At 40.9% G+C, this 15,595-nt stretch overlaps 1 protein-coding gene across 1 annotated transcript in view; it reads right to left on the reverse strand.

The window, feature by feature from the left end:
* Window positions 1-1,197: 1,197 nt before the first annotated feature.
* Window positions 1,198-15,595, reverse strand: part of FBXO40 (F-box protein 40) — a 32,236-nt gene continuing 17,838 nt past the window's right edge. Inside the window, exons 3-4 of the mRNA XM_007493772.3 lie at window positions 8,232-10,106; window positions 1,198-4,318 (exon numbers count right to left, since the gene is read on the reverse strand). Of these exons, the coding sequence (XP_007493834.2) occupies window positions 4,121-4,318; window positions 8,232-10,106 (2,073 nt within the window). The 3' untranslated portion in view covers window positions 1,198-4,120. The remainder of the gene's footprint in view (window positions 4,319-8,231; window positions 10,107-15,595) is intronic.

Here is a 15,595-nt window from a genome sequence, read left to right on the forward strand (position 1 = left end):
TCTGCTGGTGGGGTTGTGAACTGATCCAACCATTCTGGAGGGCAATTTGGAACTATGCCCAAAGGGCGATAAAAGAATGTCTGCCCTATAATCCAGTCATAGCACTGCTGGGCTTGTACCCCAAAGAGATAATAAGGAAAAAGACTTGTACAAGAATATTCATAGCAGCACTCTTTGTGGTAGCCAAAAATTGGGAAATGAGGGGGTGCCCTTCAATTGGGGAATGGCTGAACAAATTGTGATAAATGTTGGTGATGGAATACTATTGCACTCAAAGGAATAATAATGTGGAGGAATTCCATGGGAACTGGAACAACCTCCAGGAATTGATGCAGAGCGGAAGGAGCAGAACCAGGAGAACATTGTACACAGAGACTGATACACTGTGGTACAATCAAATGTAATGGACTTCTCTACTAGCAGCAGTGCAGTGATACAGGACAATTCAGAGGGACTCATGAGAAAGAATTCTGTCCACATCCAAAGAAAGAATTGTGAGAAAAGAAACACAGAAGAAAAACAACTGCTAGATCACATGAGTCAATGGGGCTATGACTGGGAAAGTAGACTCTAAACAATCACCCTAGTGCAAATATTAATACTATGGAAATGGGACTTGATCAATGACACATGTTAAACCCAGTGGAATTGTGTGTCAGATATGGGAAGGAGGTGGGGGAAGGGGAGGGAAAACATTCTAAATCATCTAATTAAATAAAATTAAAAAAAAAAAGAAATGATAAGCAAGATGATTTCAGAAAAAGCTGGAAAGATATGCAGGAACTGATGCAGAGAGAAATAGGCAGAACTGAAAGAATGTTGTACACAATAACAGCAATATTGGAAGATGATTATCTGTGAAAACTTGGCTAATTTCAGCAATGGGACAATCTGGGATCTGGGACAATCCTGAATGATTTATGTTGGGCAATGCTATCCATCTCCAGAGAAAATACTGTTGACGTTGTCTTTCACATCAGTGTATTTATGGTTTTATTTTAGGCTTTTAGTTATGTATGGGTTTGTTCTAGTGTGTTTTGCATGACAATAAAAATGTTTTTCTTCATAAGGTCATAAAAAATGTTTATCAGCACATCGTATAATCATCCAAGGGAGAGGGAGGGAATGAAGTTCTCCTTCAGGACCATAACCTTTATGGTTAGCCATCCCCAAAAGGCATACTCAGACAACCATTGCTTTAGGGCGCCAAGTTACTTTATTGCAATGTGTGGCATTTGTTGGTATACTCTATACAGGTAAATACTTACAGGCATATGCAATCTTTTTATTTAATTCATATTTCTTCAGTTCCACAAAGTAATAAAGCCTTTCTGTTTTGCCTCCTCTGTCTCCATCTACCTTGTCTTCCCCACCTCACTTCTCCCCCAAATCCGAGTCCAAGCCCACTTGCTTAGCTTCCTGATGACTGAAAAAATGGTCTTGTCTGTCTGATCTCTTTAGTTTCGGGATTCTTGACCTGGGGTCTGTGACTGTATTTTAAAAAAAATTAAAAACTCTATTTCTAAATAGCTGATTTCCTTTCCAACCGTATATACTGGATGTCTTCTAAAACAGTATGAGAAGGGGTTCACAGGCTTCACCAACCAGCCCAAAGGATCCACAATATACACAGAAAGGGTTGTGAACATTTGTTTGAGTTAGACCTTTCTTCTAATTCTGGCTGAACTTCATTTCAGGCAAGGCCCTGCCTGACAGCCCCTTGGCCCTCCTGCCCCCCCAAAGATTCTTTCTCCTAGGAATCTCTTTGAGCGATTTAACCTTTGCTGTTCTGCTCACTTTAAAGCTTTTCTTAGTCCCCTCATCTTCTCTTTCTTCTTCTGTCCCCGGAAGCTCCTTTCCTACCAACCATCCTGTTTTCCAATCCCCACTTTCTCTAAACAACTTCATTTTCTTTCATCCCTTTCCTCCTTCTCCTCCTCCTAACACATACTTAACCAGAACTGTGCCTAAGGAATCAGAGGTAACAAAGCTGGGGATGGACTGCCAACAGAATTGGAGTGAATGACTCCTCCTCCACCTGCTTGCCTGTGTTCCACCTCCAGGTCAACATTCTTAAACGCTTTCAGCCTCCCCAGTCACCCAAAATGCTGCCTGCTAAGCCTTCCAATTTAGCCCCTCATCTCTTTACTCCTCTTGGTCAGTCCCTGACTCTCCTTTAGTAAGTCTGTGACTTTTCACATGCTTCTTTGCTTACCTTCCTGCCCACAGGCCAGAAAATACACAGATCCTCCAAGCCAAATTCTGAGGCAGCTGTATTCTTTACTTTTAAGCACTGGTATGCTTATTTAGAACCCTCAGTGCTCCCCTTTCCCCCTGCTCCTTGATTTAACTAGTGAAAGATCTTCAAAAAGTCTATAGTTATAATCTTAGAAAAAATTGTTGTCATTGAGTCATGTCTAACTCTCTGTGGCTCCATTTGAAATTTCCTTGGCAAGGACACTGAAGTGGATTCCCATTTCCTTCTCTAGCTCATTTTACAGATGAGGAAATGGAGATAAATAAGGTTAAGTGACTTGTCCAGTTACAAAGTATCTGAGGATGGATTTAAACTCGGGAAGATAAGTTTTCCTTACTCCAGGTCTAGCCTGCTAGCCACTGTAGCACATAGGTGCCCTTAGAAAATAGTACCTTGTGGGGGTAGCTGGGTGGCTCAGTGGATGGAGAGCCAGGCCTAGAGATAGGAGGTCCTGGGTTCAAATCTGGCCTTAGACATTTCCCAGCTGTGTGACCCTGGGCAAGTCACTTAACCCCCATTGCCTAGCCCTTACCACTCTTCTGCCTTGGAACCAATACACACTATTGATTTCAAGATGGAAGGTTAAGGGTTTTAATTTTTTTAAAAAAATAGTGCCTTGTAGCAAAAAAAAAAACACAATACAGTCAGAGCAATGGGAAACAATGTTCTATTTCTATTCAAATGATCCTCTATGGTCCCCATCAGTAGGCTAAAAGTCCCTTGGGGGCAAAGATTATTTTTCATTTTGTCTACATACTTCCAAAACCTGGCATGATGTCTTGTATTGTGCTTAGGGAATATTTATTGGATTGAATTTAATTTTTTTTAAACCATTACCTTCTTTCTTATCGATTCTAAGGCAAAAGAGAGGTAAGGGCTAGGCAAGTGGGATTAAGTGACTTGACCAGGATCTCATAGCTAGGAATGGTCTGAGGTCAAATCTGAACCAGGAACTTCCTCTCTCTAGGCCTGGCTCTCAGCTGCCCCAATTGGCTTGGATTGTAATAAGGAAAATTGGGTTTCCCAAAGTCACACATCATATTTACATCCACAGCCAGGTCTTGCTCCTATAAATGATAAAACTTGTCTTTTCTCCATTTCTCTAAATGGTGCTATCCAGCTCTGAGTTAAAAATGCCAGATTTGAAATCAATCACAGCTACTCTGATGCCAGATAATCCAGTAGCTACATGTCGTTGTATCGAATCATTATTCTCTCTTTTCTCTTTCTCAAGGAATGACCATGATGAAGGTGGGAGAAATCAAAGGCACTAAATCTGTAGACTATAAGCTAGCCAAGTGACAGGGACCACTTTATTTCTGGCTTGTGTCCCCGCCATACTCCCTCTGAATGTTTATACATACAACTGGTGGAAGGAGTCCTTCTACCTTATGGCCCTTGCCTTTTCCTCTTCTCCAAATCACTGAATCTCTAACTCTGAAGTCCCCCAACGCATCCTTTTTGGATCTGAGCAGTTCCTCACCTCAATAGCACTCAGCTTGGGAGTTGTTCTGTGATGCCTGTATGAATGAACCCTGTTCATGGGGAGGGCTGTCCATTGGGTAATTGTCTTCCTTTCTCCTCTTCTAAAGCCTGTATTTTCTTCTTGATTTCCTGATTGCCTAATGAGCTACTTTCTTTTAGAATGATTTCTCAAGCAGTAAGGGAATTAATCAGCTGGGGAGAGGGAGGGAGGTAATGTAGCTAACCTCAGCAACTACAACAAGGAGTTATTAGGTTTGGAGAGTTGGCTGAAGCTTCTAAGAACCCAAGATTCCACAGATGCAGGAAGCTGATCCTCAAAATCATGACCCAATTCTCCTTCTAGGAGGCTGGGGAAGCACCTTTGGAAGGATTTCCTCCTCAGGGTCTAGGCCTGAAGGTGGTGACCAAGCTCTTCCTGGCTTGCTCGGGCTGCTCACACATGCTGGTTAGAAGAACTGGGTCTGTCCTATGTTCCACAATGTTGAAGGGGCACGTCTTCAAGTGCTCGGACATGGAGGTGACTTCATTAAACTGCCAGCTGTTAATTCTGGAGAAAAGGCTGCTGAATTGCCAGATCTGTTGGGAGGGAATCAATTCAATTCATTTCAACAAATATTTATTAAGTACATACTGTATACCGGGCATTCTACCAAATGGTGGAGACACAAAGACAAGAATGAAAACAATCCCCTCCTCAAGGAACTTACCAGCTCTAGAAATGTACTGGTAAATGTTTAACAAGTGGATCTAAACAGGGGTGAGTGATGAACTATAGGACACTTAAAAAAAAATCTCTTACCTTGGGGACAGCTGGGTAGCTCAGTGGATTGAGAGCCAGGTCTAGAGATGGGAGGTCCTGGGTTCAAATATGACCTCAGACACTTCCCAGCTGTGTGACCCTGGGCAAGTCACCTCCCCCCCCCCCCCCCCAATGCCTAAACCTTACCATTCTTCTGCCGGAACCAATACACAGTATGGATTCTAAGACAGAAGGTAAGGGTTTAAAAGAAAAAAAAGGAAGTGTCTGAGTCTGGATTTGAATGCAAGCAGATGAGCCTTTCTGATGTCAGGCCTGGCATCTATTCACTAAGCCACTCAGATGCATTACTTTTCTAAGTCCAGACACTTTACAAAACAGTAGATCAAGCCTTTGATTTGTAGTTTTTGAAGATATTTTGGGTGTGAATGCTCATGCAGGACAGTTAGGTAGTGCAATGAATAGAGTTCTGGCTTGGAATCAGGAGTTCAAATATGACTTCAGATACTTCCCAGCTGTGTGACCCTGGGCAAGTCCCTTAACCCTGTTTGCTTCAATTACTCATCTGTAAAATGAGCTGAAGAAGGAAATGGGAAACCATTCTGGTATTTTTGCCAAGAAAATCACAAATAGGGTCATGAAGAATTGGACAGGACTGAGCAACAACAAGTGTGTTAACACTGAAATTTTAATAAATAAACCCAGTGCAATTGCTTGTCAGCTCTGGGAGGGGGAAATAAGAGGGGAGAGAGCAAAAATGAATCATGTAACCATGGGAAAATAGCTAAAAATTAAAAAATCAAACATTAAAAAAAGAAAATTTAATAAATGGCTCCTGAGTTTGAACTGGCTCCAGTGTATCCCTGGGAAGGACACAACAATAACAGTAACTATGACAAAATGATGGCCATGATGAGGTCTAACTGGTGGTATAGAGTATTGGGTAGGTACTTTCAGGGTAAGTAAACTCTCTTTAGCAATGTGGGCTAACATCTCTGCAGCTTCAAGTCTTAGAAAGAAGTTACATAGATTGCCCAGGGTCACGTGGCCAGTGTGCGTCAGAGCCTGGATTGTGAACCCAGGAAGGCACTACTCTAGCCTCTGTACCGCACTGTATCTTACTTGTATTCCCAGTGCTTACCACAGTGGCTGGCACATAGCGGAGGCTTACTAAATCCTTTTGATTAATTGATTTAAGTATAGAATGACATTCAAATAGGATATTGTCCACCTAATTGGAAAATTAAACCATTGCAAAGACCAGACAGCATACTCCCTCTGTATACCACAAAGTGGCAATTCATAATTAGGTAGAAGATCACTGAACACTTAGGGAAGTAGAAACTTTAAGGGAAAGATTTCTGGGGAGGGAGATCATGCCCGATACATAAAAGAACCTAATTTATTTAAACATTTAATTAAATGTTTTTTAATTTTTTAATTAAAGTTTTTTAATGAAAATAAATGAAATTAAATAAAAATTTAAACATTTATTTAAACATTTAAAATCTTTAAAGCATGTACCAGCTGGGTTTTGGTTGCAGTGGTTTCAGGGGATTTCATGATTGTAGAGCTAGAAGGAATGAAGAGGGAAGGGCTAATCTGAGGGATATTTCAAAGGAAAAGACAATGGGATTTGAAGATGGATTACATAAAAGAATAAAGAAGAGCAAATAATGACTCCATGGCGTCTAGGCTCAGAGACTAGAAGACTACTGACAGAAGTGAGGTAGTTGGGGGCAGCCAGGTGACTCAGTGGATTAAGAGCCAGGCTTGGAGGCAGGACATCCTGGATTCAACTCTGCCCTCAGACACTTCCTAGCTGTGTGACCCTGGGCATGTCACTTAACCTCCATTGCCTAGCCATTATTGCCTTTCTGCCTTAGAACCACTATATAGTAGCACAAGCAGAAACTTATACTCTACAACTAGAAAATAAACCATCCCTAAATATCCTAACACACACACATCAGAGAGGTAGTTTATGTTTCCCAAAGAGACAAGACAGAGAAAAATGCCCAGGTGTAGACAATAGGAAGTGCTTCTTGACCCACTGAGTCAAGTTTTGGAGGGTGGAGTGGTCCCAAGTAAAGGGCATAAAACAATACTGTACTAATATAAATAATAATGTTGATATTTTTATTTACATTGATGTAAATAGTCATGTGAATTGAATCAAACTGGGCAATGGCAATTTTCCAATTACCTGTTCTACTTCTCTACTTCCTGTCAGGTTTCTGAGGGATGAAGAGTTCATCAGACTTCTGGGCGGGAAGTGTAAAAATGGAGATTTTAAACCCTAGACTTCATTCCCCAGAAGTCCTTGGTATTTCCCATAATTCCCTATAATCTCTCCTGAGTCTCCACGTTGGTGAGATCACATCATCAGTATTTAACTGGCAGTAACACCTCCCTCGCTCTCTTCTCTTCTCTTCCTTTGCAATGGTGTAGCAAGTACAGTGGTAAGCTAAGCATGGCGATTTTAAATGGGCTAATCAGCCATGGGCACATGGTTTTATTTTGTATCTTCTTTATTCCTTGATTTCTAATGATCCTTAATAAACCTCATAAAATATAATATTTTTATTATCAGAGATATCATTTTAAATTTAACAGAAGGAAGGCCAAAAGAGAAGAAAGACAGACAACCTGAGTTGGAGCCCTAGTTAGCTGTGGTCTTGGACAAATCACTTACCCTCTCTGATCAGGCTTCATCAGTAAAATGCCAAATGGTTGTAAAACCATTTGTCTCGTCTCCCTCACAGGATTGTTGTGAGAAAGTGCTTTAAGGTAAGAGGCAGTGCCTCAATGTCTAGAGGACTGAAATCAGGGAGCCCTAAGGTCAAAGCTCACCTAAGACGTTGGGCAATCTTCCTAAGTAGCTGGAAGCTGGATACTGTGCTAAACAGCAAGGATACAGCAAGGAGCACACTTGCAAACAGTCCTCAAACCCTTTTGGCTGATATGAATACATTTTTCATTCTGCTTGTAATTACTTTCAGAAGAGACCCAAACAACTACAGGCCAAGAATAAACAAATTTGATTCAGTCAAAGATGGATGAAAGAAGAACAGAAACAATTTTTACCTAGATGACTAAACTAAGAATATATATTTTTAAAACCACAAAAAAAAAAAAAACCCAACCACTCAACCCTTCCCTTCCATCTTGAAATCAATACTGTGTAGTGGTTCCAAGGCAGAAGAGCAGTAAGGGCTAGGCAATGGCGGTCCAGTGACTTGTCCAGGGTCACACAGCTAGGAAGTGGCTGAGGCCAGATTTGAATCCAGAACCTGGTGTGTAGGCCTAGCACACTAAGAATATCAACAAGACATTCCTACAACTAAATATAACCAAAATTTTTGGTGTAGAAAACTTAAATACGGTTTTAGAATTCCCCGTACAATCATCGGAAGCTGGACACATTATTTTTTATTTTGCACATTATTATACTCTAAACATCATACACTACCCCTTTTCTGTACTCATTGATAAAGCAATTCTTCGTGTAATGTTCTCAGGTAAAAACATTTCAAGTTACATGAATCACCTCCAGGTTTTCAAAACTTTGGGGGAGATTTTCAGTATCAGCACAATTTATTTATGTCCCAAATGCTGACCTGTGTTTCCAATTTAAAAAATCTTAAAGGATTGTTTCCTGTACAACACAGTTTACCCACATAGGTCAGAATAGAGACCTTTACTGGGACATCAGCAGCCAGGTATACTTGCCTTCTGGTGAGCTCTCCAGCCGGTGCCCCCATGAGAATAGGTCTTTTTCTTCCACTCCAAGAGAACCATCCCCCTCTCTTGTAAGAGCGTGGCACAGATGTTCCTCATGAGGACAGACACCTGGGACAGCTGAGCCAAGCTGACACTATCTAAGAAACCAGCGATGTACTGCAGTATCTCCAGGGGCAGGCTGGTCAGCAACCTCTGGCCATTCCCTCTGGGCCCCAGTTCTGGAGCAACCTCGGGCTTGATGGCAAACGTCCTGAGTTTCTGACTGTAGATCACTTTGGCTCTTTGCCCAGGAGGGCGGAAATGACTCTGAACAAAGGTGCACCCCAAGTAGGCTAGGGGACATCGATGCTGGAACCAGCCATTGAGGCATGACTGAATATCAGAGTGGACATTCTTGAAGTGCAATGGGAACTCATCCCTCCTAAAAAATTTGTTGCATGTAAAAGTAAAAGCTGAGCTACTCTTGTTATGTCTCCTGGTTACACACTCACTTTGGAGTTCCACGTGGAGACCTGGGGGAACTTCAGAAGTGAGATCCGCCAACACTGTACTTGAGGAAAACTGTTCTGGCTCAAAGTTGTAGGTCTGGGTTGCAAAGTCCATGAAGAGTCCATCTATGCTCCTTGCTTCGGAGATTACATGGCCCTTCAGCTCTCTTTCCATTGCACACAGAAGGGTAGTTTTGATTAGATCAGATTTTGGTAGTTCTTCTACATCAATTCCCAAATCTGATGTATCTGTAGCCTTGTGTTCACTTGGCCTACTGGCCATCATTGCATCACCAAGTCGAGCCCTCTTTCCACAGTAGCTGACCGGAACTTTGAAGGTATAAACGGTCTTGACTTCCTGAGCCTCTAGGTTGCCGTAGACAAAGTCCCTTTCTTTAGGAGTGCAAGCAGGAATCTGGCCAAAGTGGATCAGCATTCTTCCATTATGCACCAGGTACATATTATAGTCTTTTACATCAACTGCTGCCTTCAGTCTTTCCAGTACGCCATCTTGCCAAGGGGCAAATCCTGTGGTTTCCATATTTCTGTATGGGTCCTTCTCCTCTTGGTTGGCCTGGGCTTCTTTCTCCATGTCATTGCCCTTCTCAGAAGCATTGCCCTGACTGGAATTCTGTACTCTCCCTGCGTCTTTATTACTCTTGCCCTCAGGGTTTGCTGATGAATTTGTTAACAGAGATGCTGCATGCTCTTTGCTGAAAATGTTTTCCCACTTCCCAAAACTGGCCAGATCCATCCCTTCTTTGTCTTTTGCCAAAGCCTCTCGTTCTTGCTGGCTCAGCTCCACCATCTCACCATTAGGTGACATTCCACTTACTGACAGAGAATGAGAGTCCACCCCCCCAACTGCTCCTTGTTCCTCCAAAATAGCATCAGTGTCCATTTCCAGTTCCTCCTCAGTGAACTCTCTGGTTTCTGGGAAAAGCTCTACCATATTCAGGGAGCCAAAAAGGACCTTTTGATCCTGGATGGCCAGAGCTGTATCCAAACATTCCTCGCTATGAGGCTCTTTCATAATATTCTCATGAAGAATCGTTTCTGAGTCTATATTTGGCCAACGGTTCCACTCCATGGAGCAGCAGACCACGCTGGCTGGGCACACCTGAAGGTGCTTCGCCAATTTATGTCGGGCCATAGAGAGAGGACAGCCATAAGCAGAGTTGAGACAAGGAACCTGCTCTAGGGGACACAGTAACTCATGCTCTTCCTCTTTACACATGTGAAAAGCTGCTCCACAAAGCCGGCGGCAACTGATCACCAGGCAGGAGATACTTGGCTCGATTGGAACCTGACACTGTCGATGGAAACATTTCTCACAATGTCGGTGCTGTCCAGGTGGAGGTCTCTGGACTCTGCCCTGTGTGTCAAGGACAAAAGGGACAAAGAGAAAAACAAATCCACATTAGAATGAAGCCCTTTGGAAAGGACTTACTTGTACAAAAATACTTATAGCTGGGCTCTTTGTGGTGGCAAAGAACTAGAAATTGAGGGGATCCCCATCAATTGGGGAAATGGCTGAATAAGTTGTGGTACATGTTGGTGATGGAATATTATTGAGCTATAAGAAATGATAAGCAAGATGACTTCAGAAAAAGCTGGAAAGATCTGTGGGAACTGATGCAGAGGGAAATAAGCAGAAGAGGGAGAATGTTGTACACAGCAACAGCAATATCGGACGATGATTATCTGTGAAAACTTGGCTACTCTAGCAATGCACTGATCTGGGACAATCCTGAAAGGCATGATGGGGAATGCGCTCCACCTCCAGAGAAAGAACTGCTGGAGGCATCTTTCACATCCCTATGTCTTTGGTTTTATTTGGGGGGTCTGATTATGTATGAGTGTGCTCCTACAACAATGACCAATATGGAAGTGTTTTGCATGACAACAAAAATGAAAAAAAAAAAAAAGAATGAGACCCTTTGTAGTGTTGGGTTCTCTCCCCTCTTCACTCATTTCTCAGAGAGCTTATTTACCCTCACAGTAGTAATTGCAGCCTTATATTCCCCCAAATAACAAATGTATGTTCCCTTCCTTTGCCTTTGCATCTGACTACTTGGTCCCATGTGTGAGCGGGGGAATCCTTAGTGGATTTTGTGGGTCCACCTGCTTCCCATCTGAATAAGTTACAGGAGATATACACACCAAACGCATTAAAGTAGGAGTTCTTAATCTTTTTTTCTGTTATGGACTCCTTTGGTAGCCTGGTGAGGCCTATAGACTCCTTCACATAAAATAATATCCTCAAATGCATAAAATACATGGGATTAGAAAGGCAACCAATGATACTGATATAGTTAACAAAATATTTACAAAGCAAGTTCATGGACCCAATGTAAGGACCTCTTGCCTTAAAGCTTCTGTTGAGCACTCCTATTACGTGGATTTCTGTTGTTTCCAGAATATCTCCAGCTGGAGGTCTGTCCTGCCATCTTGGGACGTAAGTGGGCTTCTTCAGTTTCTTCCTCTCCAAAATGAGCCATTTTCCCACTTCCCTATAATAAGCAATAGTCACCTGCCATTTGTCTGACCAACATAGAGTCATAGGAAGAACAATTCAAAGTTCAATTTAGAAGTGGTCCAGGGTTCCTTATCCATGAATTTGCTTTTAAAATATTTTTAAATGTTTTAAAATTTTATTTTAATAACAAATTTCTATATAAGTTTTCCAAATTTATATGATTTATATTGACTCCCTCTCTTTTTCCCTCCCCCATTCTGGAACTGACAAGTAATTCCTTCTGGGTTATACATGTATTATCACACAAAACTTATTTCCACATTATTCATTTTTGTAAGTGAATAATCTTATAAAATCAAAACTAGAGTGGTTTGCTGTTTCCTTCTCCAGCTCATTTTATAAATGAGGAAACTGAGGCAAGCAAGGGTAAGTGACTTGTCCAGGGTCACCCAGCCAGGAAATCTCTAGAGGCCAGATTTGAACTGAAGTCATCCTTACTCCAGACCCAGTGCATTATCCACTGTGCCACCTAGCTGCCCTAAACTTACATGTATTGCCTTATGCTAATGTGTCTGTATGCTCATTCAGACAATTCACTGGACAGTCAGCTACTGAAACTGAAGCTTAAATATCTTGGCCAAATAAAGAGAAGATGCTGGAAATGAGGAGATGATGGAAAAGACTCTAATGCTGGGGAAAATGAAAGGCAAAAGGAGAAGGGGACAGCAGAGGATAAGATGATGAGAGTCCCAGAAACAATGAGCATGAACTTGGCCAGACACTGAGAAAGAGTTCAGGATAGAAGGACTTGGAGAGCTCTATGGACCAGTGGGTCACAAAGAATCAGATACCATTGAACGATTCAACAACCCATTCTTGGGAGTGTCAAATCCTTTTCAGAGGAAAAGGGCAGATTATCAGGACTAGAGGTTCAAATGCAGTCCTAATAATAGGTGATGTTTAAATACCACTTCCAGGTCACTTCATTTGAGCCTCATAGTCAATACATTTGTAAGGCTCAAAGTTGTAATGGTGCAAATAGTATCATGTCCATCTTATAGAGAAGACTGAGATTTGGAAAGGACATGGGGCAGGGGGGGCAGAGCTGAAACATAAATGAGGGCTTTCTGGTCCCAAACACAGCCTCTTTTTAATTATACTTGGCTGCTTCCTAATTCCCAGTTGGTAGAATTGGAGCAACAAAATAATTAAAAGGAAGTTGATGCCTGAATTTTTTTTAAACAGAGAAGTATCAGGAAAGCAGATGGGAAAACAGAGACATTCTTTCTGATCAAGCTCCAAAATCCCTGGAAGAGGCTAGAGTAAGTTTGGAAATGGTAGATGAGGCCCTAAGGTAGCTCTGGAGAGGCAATTCCTGGGGCAGACATTTAAGATTTTTCTTTTTCCCTTTTGAATAAGTTTATTTAGTCAATTTAGAACATTATTCCTTGGTTACAATAATCACATTATTTCCCTCCCTCCCCTCCACCCACTCTTCCTTCAGCCAACATGCAATTTCATTGGGTATTACTTGTGTCCTTGATAGGAACCCATTTCCATGTTGTTGTTTACACTAGGATGTTCATTTAGAGTCTACATCCCCAACCATATGCCTTCAACCCATGTATTCAAGCAGTTGTTTTTCTTTGGTATTTTTACTCCCACAGTGTTTCCTCTGGATGTGGATAGTGGTTTTTCTCGTAGGTTCCTCCAAGTTGATCAGAGTCATTGCATTGCCACTAGTGGAGAAGTCCATTACATTCAATTGTACCACAGTGTATCAGTCTCTGTGTACAATGTTTTCCTGGTTCTGCTACTCTCACTCTGCATCACTTCCTGGAAGTTGTTCCAGACTCCATGGAATTCCTCCACTTTATTATTCCTTTTAGCACAATAGTATTCCATCACCAACAGATACCACAAGTTGTTCAGCCATTCCCCAATTGAAGGGCATCCCCTCATTTTCCAATTTTTGGCCACCACAAAGAGTGCAGCTATGAATATTCTTGTACAAGTCTTTTTCCTTATTATCTCTTTGAGGTACAAACCCAGCAGGGCTATGGCTGGATCAAAGGGCAGACAGCCTTTTATCACCCTTTCGGCATAGCTCCAAATTGCCCTCCAGAATGGTTGGATCAATTCACAACTCCACCAGCAATGCATTAATGTCCCAACTTTGCCACATCCCCTCCAGCATTCATTACTTTCCTCTGCTGTCATGTTAGCCAATCTGCTAGGTGTGAAGTGATACCTCAGTTGTTTTGATTTGCATTTCTCTGATTATAAGAGATTTAGAGCACTTTTTCATATGCTTATTAATAGTTTTGATTTCTTTAACTGAAAATTGCCTACTCATGTCCCTTGTCCATTTATCAATTGGAGAATGTCTTGATTTTTTGTACAACTGGTTTAGCTCTTTATAAATTTGAGTAATTAGATCTTTGTCAGACGTGTTTGTAGTGAAGATTGTTTCCCAATTTGTTGCTTCCCTTCTAATTTTGGATGCATTAGTTTTGTTTGTACAAAACCTTTTTAATTTGATGTAATCAAAATTATTGATTTTACATTTTGTGATTTTTTCTAGCTCTTGCTTGGTTTTAAAGTCTTTCCTTTCCCAAAGATCTGACAAGTATACTATTTGGTGTTCACCTAATTTGCTTATAGTTTCCTTCTTTATATTCAGGTCATTCACCCATTCTGAGTTTATCTTGGTGTAGGGTGTGAGATGTTGATCCAAACCTAATCTCTCCCATACTGTCTTCCAATTTTCCCAGCAGTTTTTATCAAAAAATGGTTTTTGGTCCCAAAAACTGGGATCTTTGGGTTTATCATAGACTGTCCTGCTGAAGTCATTTACCCCAAGTCTATTCCATTGATCCTCCTTTCTGTCTCTTAGCCAATACCAAATTGTTTCGATAACCACTGCTTTATAGTTTAGTTTGAGATCTGGGATTTCAAGTCCTCCTTCCTTTGCATTTTTTTTCATGATTTCCCTGGATATTCTTGATCTTTTGTTCTTCCAAATTAACTTTATGTTTTTTTTTCTAATTCCATAAAGAAGTTTTTTGGTAGTTCAATGGGTTTGGTACTAAATAAGTAAATTAATTTGGGTAGGATGGTCTTTTTTTTATGTTAGCTCGTCCTACCCATGAGCAATCAATGTTTTTCAAATTGTTTAGATCTAATTTTAATTATGTGGAGAGTGTTTTGTAGTTGTGTTCATGTAGTTCCTGTGTTTGTCTCGGCAGATAGATTCCTAAGTATTTTATATTGTCTAGAGTGATTTTAAATGGAATTTCTCTTTCTAATTCTTGCTGCTGAAATGGATTGGAGATATATAGAAATGCTGATGACTTATGCAGGTTTATTTTGTATCCTGCAACTTTGCTAAAGTTGTTGATTATTTTGACTAGCTTTTTGGTTGATTCTCTAAGGATTCTTTAAGTATACCATCATGTCATCAGCAAAGAGTGATAGCTTGGTCACCTCATTGCCAATTTTAATACCTTCAATTTCTTTTTCTTCTCTAATTGCTACTGCTAGTGTTTCTAGTACAATGTTAAATAATAGAGGTGATAATGGGCATCCTTGTTTCACTCCTGATCTTATTGGGAAGGCTTCTAGTTTATCCCCATGATAATAGCAAGCAGTGATAAAAATGGATATAACATTTATCTCAATTGGAAAGCATCCCTAATTCAGAGAAGGAATTGTTGGAGTTGCAGATCTTCCACTCCATCTCCTTCATGAGGTTTTTACTATATGTCATATGTGGCTTCTGTCATGGCATGAACAATGTGGAAATACGGATTTCATGAAAGCACTGGTACAACCTATATCAGACTATTGGCCACCTCAGAGAGGAGGGAGAGGAGAGAGAGAACCTGAATGACAAAATGTCAGAAAACAACTGTCAAAAATTGTTTCTACATGTAATTTAAAAAAAAAAGAAAAGAAAAATGACAGTAATTAATCTGGTTGATACCTTAGGCTATATCAATCAACAATCATTTATGAAGCTCCTACTATGTGCCAAGCACTATGGCATTAGGGATGCAAATACAATAAATAATATAATCCTTACTATTATGGTCTTGTGATTTGTGAAAGATCTACTTAATGTATATATATGTGGTAACTTAGTGTCTGGGGCAGGTAGGTGGTACAGTGGATAGAACACTGGGCTTGGAGTCAGGTAAACTCCTCTTCCGGAATTCAAATCTGTGGGGGACATTTCCCAGCTGTGTGATCCCGGGAACAGCACTTAGCCCTCTTTGCCTCAGTTTCCTCATCTGTAAAATGAGCTGGAGAAGGAAATGGCAAAGTATTCCAGTTATCTTTGACAAGAAAATCTCAAATGGGGTCACGAAGAGTCAGACACAACT

The sequence above is a fragment of the Monodelphis domestica genome, chromosome 4, assembly GCF_027887165.1.
Source record: "Monodelphis domestica isolate mMonDom1 chromosome 4, mMonDom1.pri, whole genome shotgun sequence".
Taxonomy (NCBI): Eukaryota; Metazoa; Chordata; class Mammalia; order Didelphimorphia; family Didelphidae; genus Monodelphis; species Monodelphis domestica.